Source organism: Pristis pectinata, chromosome 10 (genome assembly GCF_009764475.1).
Source record: "Pristis pectinata isolate sPriPec2 chromosome 10, sPriPec2.1.pri, whole genome shotgun sequence".
NCBI classification, from domain to species: domain Eukaryota; kingdom Metazoa; phylum Chordata; class Chondrichthyes; order Rhinopristiformes; family Pristidae; genus Pristis; species Pristis pectinata.
This window is the reverse complement of record NC_067414.1, coordinates 47,658,493-47,672,702: the sequence shown is the minus strand read 5'-3', so window position 1 is coordinate 47,672,702 and position 14,210 is coordinate 47,658,493. Positions and strand designations below refer to the sequence as shown.

The window sequence follows — 14,210 nt, the reverse complement described above, 5'->3', positions numbered from 1 at the left end:
ATGCCGTGCAGATCAGTATTGTGTCCCCAGACGTTCACATTCTCTGTCAATGATGAGAGGACCAAACATATTTTATCTAAGTTTGCAGATGATACAAATCAGGGTGGCAGAGTGAGTTGTGAAGAAGATGCAGAGAAGCTTCAGGGGGATGTGAACAGACTAATGGATGGGTACACACATAATGAACGTAGAATGGAAAAACGTGAGATCATCTGCTGGGGTAGAAAAATTAAAGTAGAGGATTTTGTTTTAAATGGTGAGAGAATTGAAAAATGTTGGTGTTCCAAAGGACCTGGTGTACTTGTACATGAATCATTAAAGGGAAGTGTGCAGGTACTACAAATAGGAAGACAAATGGCATCACAAGAGACTGCAGCAACATCTGTGGGGGGGAATGGTCGATATTTTGGGTCGAAACTCTGCATCAGGATTGGTGGAGAGCTCTGATGCAATGTTTTAACCCAATATGTTGACTGTTCCTTTTCCCCTCACAGATGCTGCTGAACCCACTGAGTTACTGCAGCAGATTGTTTGTTGAGGCAAATGGTATGTTGACTTTTACTGCAAATAGATTTCAGACCAAGTATAAAGTTTCTTACTGCAATTATATAGGGTGCTGGTGAGAACATCTTGAACATCTGGTGAGAACACCTTGAACATCATGTACAGGTCTCATTTCCTTATTTAAGGAAGGAATTGATTGTGATAGAGGGACTGTTGACCAGGTTGACTCTTTGGATTGGATTGAGGACAGTGTAAGCAGACTGGGCTTATACTTTCTCAAATTTAGAAAAAATGAAAGATGATCTCATTGAAATAGACAAAGTTCATAATGAAGTTTCACAGAGTGGCTGCAGGGATGATGTTTTCCCTTGTCTGCGGTCACACTCAAAATAAGGGGTCATTCACCAATAAGTTGAGAAGAAATCTTTTCTCCCAAAGGATTGTGGATCTGCAACCAGCAAGCTCAGCTGGCTCACTGGTATATCCAGGTCTTCATAGTAACATTGCCAGAGAGTCAGGTATTTTAGATCAACAAACACAGGCATAGTAGTTGAACATAGTGGAGTGATTTACGGTCTGATCAAAAGATTCATATTAATATTAACAAAGATTCTTATAATTAAGGCTGCACTCATCTTGACAGTCTAATTGATCTCTATATCTCTTGTCACAGGAAGCACCTCTATAATGTAGCTGAAATTCCTTGCAACTGAATTCTGCTAATGGGGCATTAAAACAGCTGCATTCTGACAAATCTGGTGCATGTCGTTTTACCAATTTTGCTAAGCCTTCCTTTCATGTTAGGGCAAGGTCTATATAAGGGATTGGATGTTCATTCTTGTATGTTTATAAATTATTCAATGATGTTAGAGTCCCAAGGCATTTCTTGACGTTCATAGAAATTAAACCTAGATGGCATTCAATTACACATATAAAATGATATGCAGGTAATGTAAAATTGCTTGAGTAAATTATTGGAGAATTCACTGTGTCACAGGTTAAGATTTTGAGGGGATCATTTGGCAAGGCCTTCTTATATTCTGACATGTCTATTCTCATACACTGATTATTAAATTTTGCTTTCATTCTCATGTTGTGAAATATCTGCATGTTTCAACATATTACATCATCCTCAATCATTGAACACATTTCAGTTGTAACAAGAAGGCTTCCCTTACACCTCATTAAGGCTTTATTTTGACAGAGTTGTCAATCAAATCATACAGCTGATGCATTATCATTTGGCTTGTGAAGATGTATCCCGAGGGGAGTGAATACCAGGGAAGACAAAGAAATCTTGTAGCAGAATGCTTATCAGCTAAAGCTCTTACTTAAGGGAATTATTCTTCCTGCCTTCAAATAAAAAATACTTAGCAGCCAAAGTTAAATGTTAATAGTTAATTATTTTCTTACAGTGTGTACAGATACATGGAAAACAAATAAAACTGCAGGTGCTGGAATCTGGAACAAAAACAGAAATGCTGGAAGAACTCAGCCAGTCAGGTAGCATCTATGGAAAGAGAAATCAGTTAATGTTTCAGGTCAATGATCCTTCTCAGAACTGCAGTTCTATTTGTTTTCCTTTACTGTTGAATTCACTGTGACTATTCTTCCAGGTACGCCCACCTTGAAGAAGTTATCCTCCTCTCTCTGATGGGATTTCCATCAGTAGCAGTTCTGATGAAGGGTCACTTACCTGAGACATTGACTGGTTTGTCTTTCCACAGGTGCTGCTTGACTGGCTGAGTTCTTTCAGCATTTCTGTTTCTGTACTGATACATTGATGGTTCACGTAGACAATCTGAGAGTTCAGCATGACCAAATCCAAACTCAAGTGGTGCTGGCAGCACTTATCTAAACCTGTATTCACTTGTCCTCAGTGGTTAAGAGGCAACCAGCAAAGAATTCTATTAAGTAAGGGTTGAACCTTCCAATAGTAGCAGTTTCTTTGCTGCCATTGATGTACTGGACAATACTCCTTTCGTTCCATCAATAATACTGCCACTAAAGTAGTATTTTAAAGGGGTGTTGGATTTTGGTTGTTTAATATTGATTCAGCATGCTTATTTCTAAGTACAGAACTAACCCCCTGCATGAGATCAAATAGTCTGTAGGATCCCTTCATATACAGGGGCATATATATGAATGATCTGACTTATGGAAATCTGACGTTATACAAGTTCTCCTGTACATTTTTCTAACTACTACTACTAATAATAAAGTGTTCCATGGTATTTTTAATGACTAGATAAAGTATATATTCCATTAGTTTAATTATCGGTAGTGTTAGGGAGATTATCCAATGAAATGAAACAATTATAGCAAGTGTATGTAGAGCAATATGACATGGGTCACTATAGAAAACGTATGTTTCTGACTTACTGAGAAATCACCTTACAAACAGGAACTGAACTCTTATGTAACCCGGGGCTACCTGTACAAGTTATGTAATAGCTTCAGCAGTTCCAACTCATTGGTGCAACTGTTTTTGTTTCTACTTTACATACAAGCATTATATGTGTCCTGTACACAGATACATCTTATTTATTGAGAGGAGGCTAACATATAGTTAGTTAAATAGATGTCATTCCACATAGATATAATAATAGACTGGCAGTAGACGAGGAAGTATCGCCGTAATACTAAAATTCTGGCCTTCTAGTCAGGATCTGAGGTTAAAACAGCCTAATTTATATCTGAAACTCACAGCCTGAAATTACCACACCAATATTTTCTGGAAAATTAATTCTTCCTGTAATCCTAAAATGATAATTCTGCATCTGAAGTGAAAACATTGTAGTAGGCATTGATGAGTTGAGATGGAGGCATATGTGATCAGAGTTTCAACTAGCTGAGCACTGCTGCCACATAGCTCCAGTGAATTGGGTTCAATCCTGACCTCTTCTGCTGGCTGCGTGGAATTTGCACATTCTCATTGTGCACACAGGGGTTTCCTCTGTGTGCTCTGATTTCCCCCCACACCTCAAAGAGGTGCTAGTTGGTAGGTTAATTGGCTACTGTACATTCCACTAGTGCATATGGATGGCAGAAGTGACATAGGTGGGCGAGGGAGAGGCAGGGTGGTGAGCAGGGAAGTTGCTGGGAATCCAAGAGGAAAAAATGGGATCAGTGCAGGTTTAGTGCTTGATGGCTTGCACAGAAGTGGTGGGTCAAAAGGCATGTTTCCATGCCGTATGATTCTGTGACTCTACAACTTATGTAGGAGAATGTTTCTCCATTGTGAAGGACCACCAGAGCTGCTGCTTGTTGATCACCACATGCACACAGAGAGCAAAGGTCTGACCTTAGATATTAACCTGATGGGACTTAAATTAAATACTCAGATATAATCCCATTAGTGGGCACGTGCAACACTTTGGTGCTCCAACAGGACAATTATTTAACATTGTGAGCGTTAAAAGCCTTGCAGAGTGTTTCCACATATTCCTATCATACAAATTTCTTTCCACAATGTTATTTGGGAGAACAGAAAGTTTCATACCTCTGCGCTCTACAATGTACAACTCATGTACCCAAACCACAGTGAAATTTGTATGCTTCCTGTTGTAAGGATATTTATAAATGAAAAATGCCAAACATTTCTTGTTGTTAATAGAGTCAAAGAAAGAAAAAACAAAGACTTCAAAAGAGGAAGGTGGGTGAAGAAATGTTAAACCTACACACATCTACAAGAATGATAAAATTTCAGAAACTAGCAGGAACAACATTATGAAAAGTACATGGATTCTGAAAATAAAAATAAATGTTTAGAAATTGGACTTCGCTAAACCCTCTTTCTTGAAGAGGGGGTAGATTCTAAATTAACCCACTCCACTAAAGCCCATTGAGAATATGTGAGGATTTAATCAATTTATTCTTTCAATTATAGACAATAGACAATAGACAATAGGAGCAGAAGTAGACCATTCGGCCCTTCGAGTCTGCACCACCATTTTGAGATCATGGCTGATCCTCAACAATCAATATCCTGTTCCTGCCTTGTCCCCATATCCTTGATTCCCCTATCTATAAGAAACCTATCTAGCTCCTTCTTGAAAGTGCACCAGAGAATTGGCCTCCACTGCCCTCTGAGGCAGTGCATTCCACAAATTCACAACCCTCTGGAGAAGAAGTTTTCCTCACCTCTGTCCTAAATGGCCTAGCCCTTATTCTTAAATCATGCCCCCTGGTCCTGGACTTCCCCAACATCTGGAACATATTTCCTGTCTCTATCTTGTCCAATCCCTTAATAATCCTGTATGTTTCAATCAGATCCCCTCTCAATCTTCTCAATTCCAGCGTGTACAATCCCAGTCTCTCCAACCTCTCAGCATAAGACAGTCCCGACATCCCTGGAATTAACCCCGTAAACCTATGCTGCATGCCCTCTATAGCCAGGATAGCCTTCCTTAACCCTGGAGACCAAAACTGTACACAATACTCCAGGAGTGGTCTCACCAGGGCCCTGTACAAATGCAAAAGAATCTCTTTGCTTTTGTACTCAATTCCCCTTGTAATACAGGCCAACATTCCATTAGCCTTCATCACTGCCTGCTGCACTTGCTCATTCACTTTCAGTGACTGATGAACAAGGACTCCTAGATCCCTTTGTATTTCCCCCTTACCTAACTCCACACCATTCAGATAATAATCCACCTTCCTGTTCCTGCTCCCAAAGTGGATAACCTCACACTTATCCACATTAAACTTCATCTGCCAAGTATCTGCCCACTTACCCAACCTATCCAAATCACCTTGAATTCTCCTAACTTCCTCTACACATGTCGCACTGCCACCCAACTTTGTATCATCAGCAAACTTGCTAATGTTATTCACAATGCCTTCATCTAAATCACCAACATAGATGGTAAACAGCTGTGGTCCCAGCACCGAGCCCTGTGGCACCCCACTAGTCACGGCCTGCCATTCTGAGAAACATCCATTCACCCCTACCCTTTGTTTCCTATCCGCCAACCAGTTTTCTATCCATGTTAATACCCGCCCCCCAATTCCATGAGCCCTAATTTACCCACCAATCTCCTGTGCGGCACTTTATCAAATGCCTTCTGAAAGTTGAGGTATACAACATCCACTGAATCTCCCTCGTCTATTTTCCTGGTTACATCCTCAAAAAACTCCAGTAGATTAGTCAAGCATGATTTGCCCTTGGTAAATCCATGTTGACTCGACCCAATCCTATCATTGCTATCCAAATATGCTGCTATTTCATCCTTAATAATGGACTCTAGTATCTTCCCCACCAATATATCATTGCTATCCAATATGCTGCTATTTCATCCTAATAATGGACTCTAGTATCTTCCCCACCACAGATGTTAGGCTAACTGGATGATAGTTCCCCGTTTCTCCCTCCCTCCTTTCTTAAAAGTGGGATAACATTAGCCATTCTCCAATCCTCAGGAACTGACCCCGAATCTAAGAACATCGGAAATGATCACCAATGCATCCACAATTTCTAGAGCCACCTCCTTTAGTACCCTGGGATGCAGGACCATCTGGACCTGGGGATTTGTCAGTCTTCAGCCCATTAGTCTACCCATCACCATTTCTTTCCTAATGTCAATCCACTTCAGTTCCTCTGTCACCCGTTGCCTTTTGTCCATCCTTACCTCTGGGAGATTTCTTACGTCTTCCCCGTGAAGACAGATCCAAAGTACTTATTAAATTCGACTGCCATCTCCCTGTTTCCCGTAATAATTTCACCGATTCGGTCTTCAAGGGCCCAACATTGTTCCTAACTAACTTCTTTCCCTTCACATACTAAAAAAGTTTTTGCTATCCTCCTTAATATTCCTGGCTAGCTTGGTTTCGTACCTCATTTTTTCTTCCCGAATTACCTTTTTAGTTAAATTCTGCTGCACTTTAAAAATTTCCCAATCTTCTATCTTCCCACTCAGCTTGGCTCTGCCATACTTCTTCCTTTTTAACACAATGCTATCTCTGACTTCCTTTGTCAGCCACGGTGGCCCCTTTCCCCTCTTTGAGTCTTTCCTTCTCTGGGGAATAAACTGATCCTGCACCTTGTGCATTATTCCCAAGAATACCTGCCATTGCTGTTCCACTGACAATTCTGCTAGGATGCCCTCCCAGTCAACTTTAGCCAGCTCCTCCCTCATGGCTCCATAGTCTCCTTTGTTCAACTGCAAAATTGACCCTTCTGATTTGCCCTTTTCCCTCTCCAATTGCAGATAAAAACTAATCATGTTATGGTCACTACCTCCCAATGGCTCCTTTACTTTGAGTTCTCTTATCAAATCCTGCTCATTACACAGCACTAAATCCAGAATAGCCCTCTCCCTGGTCGGCTCTTGTACCAGCTGCTCCAAGAATGCATCCCGGAGGCACTCTATAAACTCCCTTTCCTGGGGTCCAGTACCAGCCTGATTTTCCCAGTCCACTTGCATATTGAAATCCCCCAAAACTACTGTGACATTACCCTTGCCACATGCCAACATTAACTCACTATTCAGCTTGCACCCAATATCTATGCCACCGTTCGGAGGCCCGTAGATAACACCCATTAGGGTCTTTTTGCCCTTACAGTTCCTCAGTTCTATCCACACTGACTCTACTTCTCCCGATTCAATGTCCCCCCTTGCAAGGGACTGAATCTCATTCCTCACCAACAGGGCCACCCCACCCCCTCTGCCCACCTTCCTGTCCTTACGATAGCATGTATACCCTTGAAAATTCATTTCCCAGGCCTGATCTCCCTGAAGCCATGTCTCCGTTATCCCAACAACATCATACTTCTGCTACATTAAAGAGAAAATAGTGTTCAATCACTATAAACAGTGTACATAATAATAGATCCTATTTTATTGAAATGTTTGCCGTGAATAAAGAGAAAAATATTGTTCACTGTAAAGGTTCAACACTGTGTTTTATTTTTCAGTTCAACCATCTAAAGACAAAGAAAAAAGTAAGTAGTTCTTTGTTGGCTATTGTAATGATCAGGAAATTACATATGAATGAAATGCCTTCTGTTTTATGTTGTTATAACTGCATCCATTCGGCCAAGGATGCCTTTTGGAACATATTGGTCACAGGTGGCATAAAGAGGCAAAATTTCTGGAAAAGAAGGACAGCTCAAATTTCCCTGCAGTCAGTTCACGCAGAGAGCTGGACTGGCTGAATTTCTGTTACCCAACAGTCATCCAGTCCAGCATTCCCATCAGGACCTCAGATCTTTGATCTCTTGGCCTCCCTCCTCCCCCAATAGATCTCCAATCCAGCCCCCATCCTGTTAATTTCCCCTCATCCCCAGTTGCTTATCTGATCACCAACATATACTCCCTATGCCTTAGCCCTTAACTGATTCCTGTCCCTAAGCCCATCTGATTCTATCTACCCTTCAACTTTTGATGACCTTCCATCCTACCTGATAATTTTTAAGCACAGTCCAGCTGCATTTAGAGGAAACCCTTGTTACAAAGGAGCTTCCAAAGGCATTGGATCCTCCTTTTAACATACACAAAGAATCATTCACAGAATCAGGATAATACCTACATTTAGTGTCACTCCCCAATTGCCCCAGAACTCAGCAGGATTTAAAGAGTCTGGAGTTATTCATAGGCCAGATTACGTAAGGATGACGGTGCCATTCCTGAAGGAGATCAGTGAACCATAAGACCATAAGACAAAGGAGCAGAATTCGGCCATTCGGCCCATCAAGTCTGCTTCGGCATTCTATCATGAGCTGATCCATTCTCCCATTTAGCCCCACTCCCCTGCATTCTCACCATAACCTTTGATACCCTGGCTACTCAGATACCTATCAATCTCTGTCTTAAATACACCCAATGACTTTGGCTCCACAGCCGCCCGTGGCAACAAATTCCACAGATTCACCACTCTCTGGCTAAAGAAATTTCTGCGCATCTCTGTTCTGAATGGGCACCCTTCAATCCTGAAGTTGTGCCCTCCAGATGGGTTTTACAATAAACTAGTAATTTCATGGTCACTGAGATTACTCTTTTAGTTCCAGATTTAAACTTGTATCTCTGAATCAACGGCTCTGGACTCTGGCAGCTATTATCTTATGCGAACTTCTGCACGATCATACGCCTATGGCCTGAAGTCTGTTTCAGACACAGGCCCCAGACACAGTGCTATCTGGCTTTTACTGATATGGCAGGCAGTGTATTTTCAGTGTACAGTTGCCATGCCCCATGATGAATGCCTGGGAAATTCATGCTCAAAGTTGTGAAATTCTTTACCTAAGCCTCCATGCTACTTGATCTCTCTTTCCTTTAAAATATTCCTTAAAACCAAGTCTTGGAACAAGCTTTTTGCTGCTGGCCTAGTACTTAAGTGTATACCTTGATATCAGATTCTGTCATATAATGATCTACGGGATAGTTTACTGTTAATAGTGTAACCTTCAAGTGCAACTTGCTTGATATGGTCCAGAACATTCTGCAAAAGAATGGAGCTTCTGAGAATTCTAATTGCAGAATTTAATATTTTTCTATTTTCTTAAAGATGTATCAGCATTTCCTTCAGGCCTAAGTACCCTGAAAATGTCATTAATATCAAATTTAGATGGTCATCAATATTGTCAGACAAATAAATATTATATGCATAATTTATGTAACTCTGCCAATCATGTTTTTTGTAGAAATTGAAAAAGAAAAGCAGAGAAAACCTTCAACCAAGCCAAAGGAGAAAGGTAATAAGGTTTGTTATGTAACTGTGGAAACAGATACCTAAATTTCAAGCTTATGAACATGTGGAGTTGATGGGCAGGAAAAGACCAGCAGCTACATGAAGCCGGTCCTATACCATGAGACCAGAACATCGTAACTAAATGCTTCATCTTTCCTGCCCAACCAACCACCTAGGGTGTCCAGTAGCCCTGCATTTAACTGGGAAAAGAAGATTTGTCTAGCATTCCATTTATTCCTCTGCTTATGTAGTTTAGGTTTCTGCTTATAGTTCCTCTATACATTAACTAGAATAATCTATCAATGGGACTGTTATTATGGACATTCGAGTCTATGCTGGCAATCTGCAGGAGTAATGCAACTAGTCCTATTCCTCTGTCATTTCCCCATGGTGCTGTAATTTATTTCTCTCAAATCTTGATCCCAATTTCCTTTTTGAAAGCCTTGATTAGATCTGTCTCTTATTACCTTGTCAGGCAATGCATTCCCAAATCTAACCACTCACTGTGTAAAAAAAATTTGCTCCTATCACCTTTTCCCAATCACTTTAAATCTGTGCTCTTTGATTCTTCACCTTCCACTATGAGAACAACTTCTCTCTATCCACTCTGTTGAGACTTTCCTTTATTCTGAACATCTCTGTCAAATCTCTTCTCAATCTGCTTTTCTTTGAGGAGAACAATCCCAGCTCATCCAGCCTTTTCCAAAAGATCCTTATCCCTAGAAACATTCTAGTAATTTTTTTGCAAGCCCCTCCTAGGCCTTTCCATCCTTTCTAAGGTCAGATGGCCAGAACTGTAAGCTGTGGCTGGTCTGCTGTTTTATGAAGTTGATCATAACTTCCTCACTTTTGTACACTATGCTCAGGTTTGTGAATCTCGGGATCCTGTGTGTTTTAAAAACCACTTCTTCTCCCTGCTCTGTCACCTTTAAAGAGTTATCTACAAATGCACCCAAATCTTTTTGTTCTGAATCCTTTCAGAATTGTTCATGCAGATTTGCTTGTGTTGCTATTTGAATAAGCAAATATAAAGGATAGGACAATCAACAGAATATGCTTTATTGAAGGCAATAACTCTAAACCAAAGAGGAGTGGCATCAAAAGCTTACCACTGGAGAGGCTGGGTATCCTGCAGCGAGTGACTCACCTCCTGACATCCCAAGGTCTTTCCACAATCCACAAGGTATAAGTCAGGAGTGTGATAGAATAATCTCCACTTGCCATGATGATTACAGCTCCAACAACAGTCAAGAAGCTCGGCACATTCCAGGACAAAGCAGCCTGTCTGACTGGCACCTGATCAACCTCCCTAAACATTCATTCTCTCCACCACAGATCCATGTTGGTTGCAAAGTCTACCATCTACAAAATGTACCACACATACCTTCCTGGCAAACTCCAATAACAACCCTCAAGCTCGAGACCTCAACCAAGAAGGACAAGGTCAGCAGGCAAACGCTAACACTACCACCTGAATGTTCCCCTCCAAGTCACACACCATCCTGACTTGGAAGTATATTATCTATTCCACATGAAATTCCATTTGCCCACTCACTCAATCTATCCATATCCTGTTGCAGAATTACAATATTCTCATCACAACCCCTTCCTTATGTTTGTGTCACCAGCTTCAGGGAGAAGCAGAGGGGCTTTGGCAGCTGAAGGTTACAGAGTTAGGGAGAGAGAGCTTCGGAGTGATTTTAATGAAAAAAGAATTCTAATAATTTTAAGAATTTTAAGGCTAACATTGCCAGACTGGGAGACAAAATGAATTAGTGAGAGCAAGTGTAATCCTTGAAGGCACTTGTGGTTACTTTCCCCTCTGAAATGAAGTGGACGGGGCAGTTTTGGCAATGGAGAAGGAGGTCTGACCAAGGCAGATATAGTTGAACCAAACCTAGCAAAAAGGATAACAAGTAGATTGTGCACTTGTTTTCTCAAGTAATTGGGATGAATCCAGATGTGGTGTTAAAAGCAAAAAATTGCAAATCTGAAAATCTGAAATAAAACCGGAAATGCTGGAAATATTCAGCATGCCAGGTAGCATCTGTAGACAGAGACAGAATTAACATCTTTAGTTGTTAACCAAGGTAGAGGTGAGAGATGTCATCATTATTGACAATGTTTAGTGACATTTGTAAATAATAAATTATGGCAATGTCATGCCATAAATCCACAAAGCAAGCAATAACTATCTTAGAATAAAGATGGGTGTGCAAGGAAAAAAGCTTTAGTGTATTCAGATACAAATTAATTTTCAGTTGTTATGCTTTCTGATCAAATCTCAACAATACATTTCATGTTTGTAGACTTGAGAAGCAATATGAAAATGGAAGCTTTACAAAGGATTTATGATACAATGTCCGAGAAAGATCTCCATTTAATTTGATTGTTCAGTGCAGAAATATACTTGTCCTCTGCTATCATACTTAAGGTACCTCAGGCTCTTAATAGTACAATATAAGTGCTGGAAGGAGGATCTAATAATGTTGAGAGTCATTTTCAAGATACTGACATCATTCCACTTGTGCTTGACCCCAAAATATTAAGTAGCTTGGAGTATGTTCCTTTGATGTTCTGCCTCATTTGGTTTCTAATGCTCTACCCAGAACTAATTGACATGATATACTGCTTAGAATGACAGGGCTCCATTCAGAATACCCCACATGACAGTATTCTCAAACTTAGACACAAATTATTTCCATATTTGAGCTGTTCTTCAACCAGGGTGATGAGGTCCTTCAGTCCATCTCTTGATGTGTTATTAATTACATTAAGTCTTAGTATATGGCTTTATCAAAAGGACCTGTAATTGACTGAGTCTACATAGAATCATCCTTCCATATAATCTTCCAACATCAAAAAGGGGTTAGAGGCTTTTGTAAGTTATAAGAACAAATTAAGAATTACCTTGCAATTCATTCTTGGCAATGTGCATGCTCTTATTCTTATGGTCTGATGAATGCACATCCATTCCAATTCATTCACATTACTTCCAAAGAAAGTCATTGTTGATAAAACTCAATTGTTTGATCTTAAAAAACATTACAAGGGAAACCAATAGTAGATTCAGCAACATTATTAAAGATTTAAAGATCACTATTGTGAGTTATTTATCTCTCTTAAACTTGCATAACAACTTGTACACAGATGTAGGTGGAATTATCCTATTTGTTCTAATGCTAAGAATAATTTTGATCATTGCAACATTAATTTAATGTTAATTCTGTTTTAGTATGACAAAATATGTTTAAATCACATTGAATATCAGAGCACAGAAGGATGCTATTGTGTTCATGACAAATCTTTGAAGAACAATCCACTTCATGCAATTTATGAATTAATTTTCCAACCTATATCTGCTGTCAGCAAGCCCTTCTGCCGAGTATCATTTCTATGAAACTGAGGCAGTACTCCATGCAGTGCTTTATTGGATAACAGCAGTGTATTTAGGAGGTTGTGGTTCATTGTCAGGATCTGTTGCGGATGGAATGTATAATACCTATATAATAACTAAAACCCCTAATGGGATCAAGCACATTGTAGCACTTACACCACAAAGTCTTCTATTATATTTGTAATTATTTCATTAAATGTTCAAAAAGGCTTACAACTGAAAAGTGGTAGTTATTGCCACTCCAAATATGAGTGCTTATTTATGCATAACAGTAGTGACAAGGAGAACATAAAGCTCATTGTTAAGATTAAATGCCCAACATTTTAGTCACTTTGATAATTCCTTCCTTGTCACAGAATTATTTTTAATCATGTCATTGGAAAAATTGGTGAATAGCAAATGGAGGTGGGTGGGAGCCAGAATGCTATAAACTTAGCATTTTATTTTGCAGCATTAGAGATTGCAGTAATAACAAGAAAGAAAGTAAGCTTACTTAATGTCTGCAAGAGTGCAATGTAGACATTGATTCAGAATCCAATCACATCTGTGCATCCCAAAGTTAAAATGTTTGAGGAGTTAATGTGAATGGCCTGAATGACATCCAAGCCTGAAGTCATTTTTTTCTATAACAGTTCACATTTACAAAAGATACTGAAGGTATTGCTTAGTTCATGGAAGAACTGAAGGAATGGTCTGAAGCATGTAAAGTCATACTGTGATAGATTTATTCATCTTTGCAGCTATCATGCTGCCATAGTTGGTATTGCTGATTTATGGCCTGATATTGCTGGAAGTGGCTTATGATCTCTTAGTAGGGAGGGGAATCTGCTTGGTGACAAGTGATGGTATTTCTTATCCCTAAACCCAATTCCAAGTGTGTCTTGTCACAAACCAGCAACAAAAGAAACACACTGAGCATGATTCAGTGTTAAAAACTATTTTATTAATCACTACTTATGATAGTGGCTGATCTAGCAATGAAGCAGGCTGGTGTCTCTCTCCCTTCTCTCTCTCTCTTTCTTCTTCTAACTTCTTCAACAACGTCATTACGTCCTTTATCTTCTATTGACGTAAGCACGCCCCACACACACATACACACACACTCTCTATCTTAAAGGGACTTTCACTGAGTCCGTAACACCTCCCACCTAAGAAAAAATTTTCCCAAGAAAATTTTAACCGCGCATACAGTTAGTAATGTTAATAATTATCATGCTACACAACTACAGACTATCAGATTAGTACAGATTAGTACAGATACATGTTTCCCATTTAACATCGAGAAAGACAATCAGCAATCACATTATCTTTGCCTTTAATGTGAGTTATCATGAGATCAAACTCTTGCAAAATTAAACTCCAATTTAACAGCCTTCTGTTCTTGTTTTTGACTCGGCTCAGAAACACCAATGGGTTATGATCTGTATACACAGTCAATGGTTTCTGAGCGGTGCAAACATATACACTGAAATGTTGCAAGGCTAAAACAAGCGACAGTAATTCTTTCTCTATGGTGGAATAATTCTTTTGATGCTCATTAAATTTCTTTGAAAAGTAAGCTACAGGATGGTCAATATCATCAAGGTCACCCTTCTGCAATAACACAGCTCCTGCAGCTTCA

The 14,210-nt window shown here is 39.7% G+C and overlaps 1 protein-coding gene across 1 annotated transcript in view; it reads left to right on the top strand.

Annotated features, from left to right (window-relative positions):
* Nucleotides 1–14,210, top strand: part of LOC127575202 (putative uncharacterized protein DDB_G0271982) — a 46,639-nt gene continuing 32,429 nt past the window's right edge. The window contains exons 1-4 of the mRNA XM_052024907.1: nucleotides 1–256; nucleotides 4,121–4,159; nucleotides 7,421–7,447; nucleotides 9,146–9,196. Of these exons, the coding sequence (XP_051880867.1) occupies nucleotides 1–256; nucleotides 4,121–4,159; nucleotides 7,421–7,447; nucleotides 9,146–9,196 (373 nt within the window). The remainder of the gene's footprint in view (nucleotides 257–4,120; nucleotides 4,160–7,420; nucleotides 7,448–9,145; nucleotides 9,197–14,210) is intronic.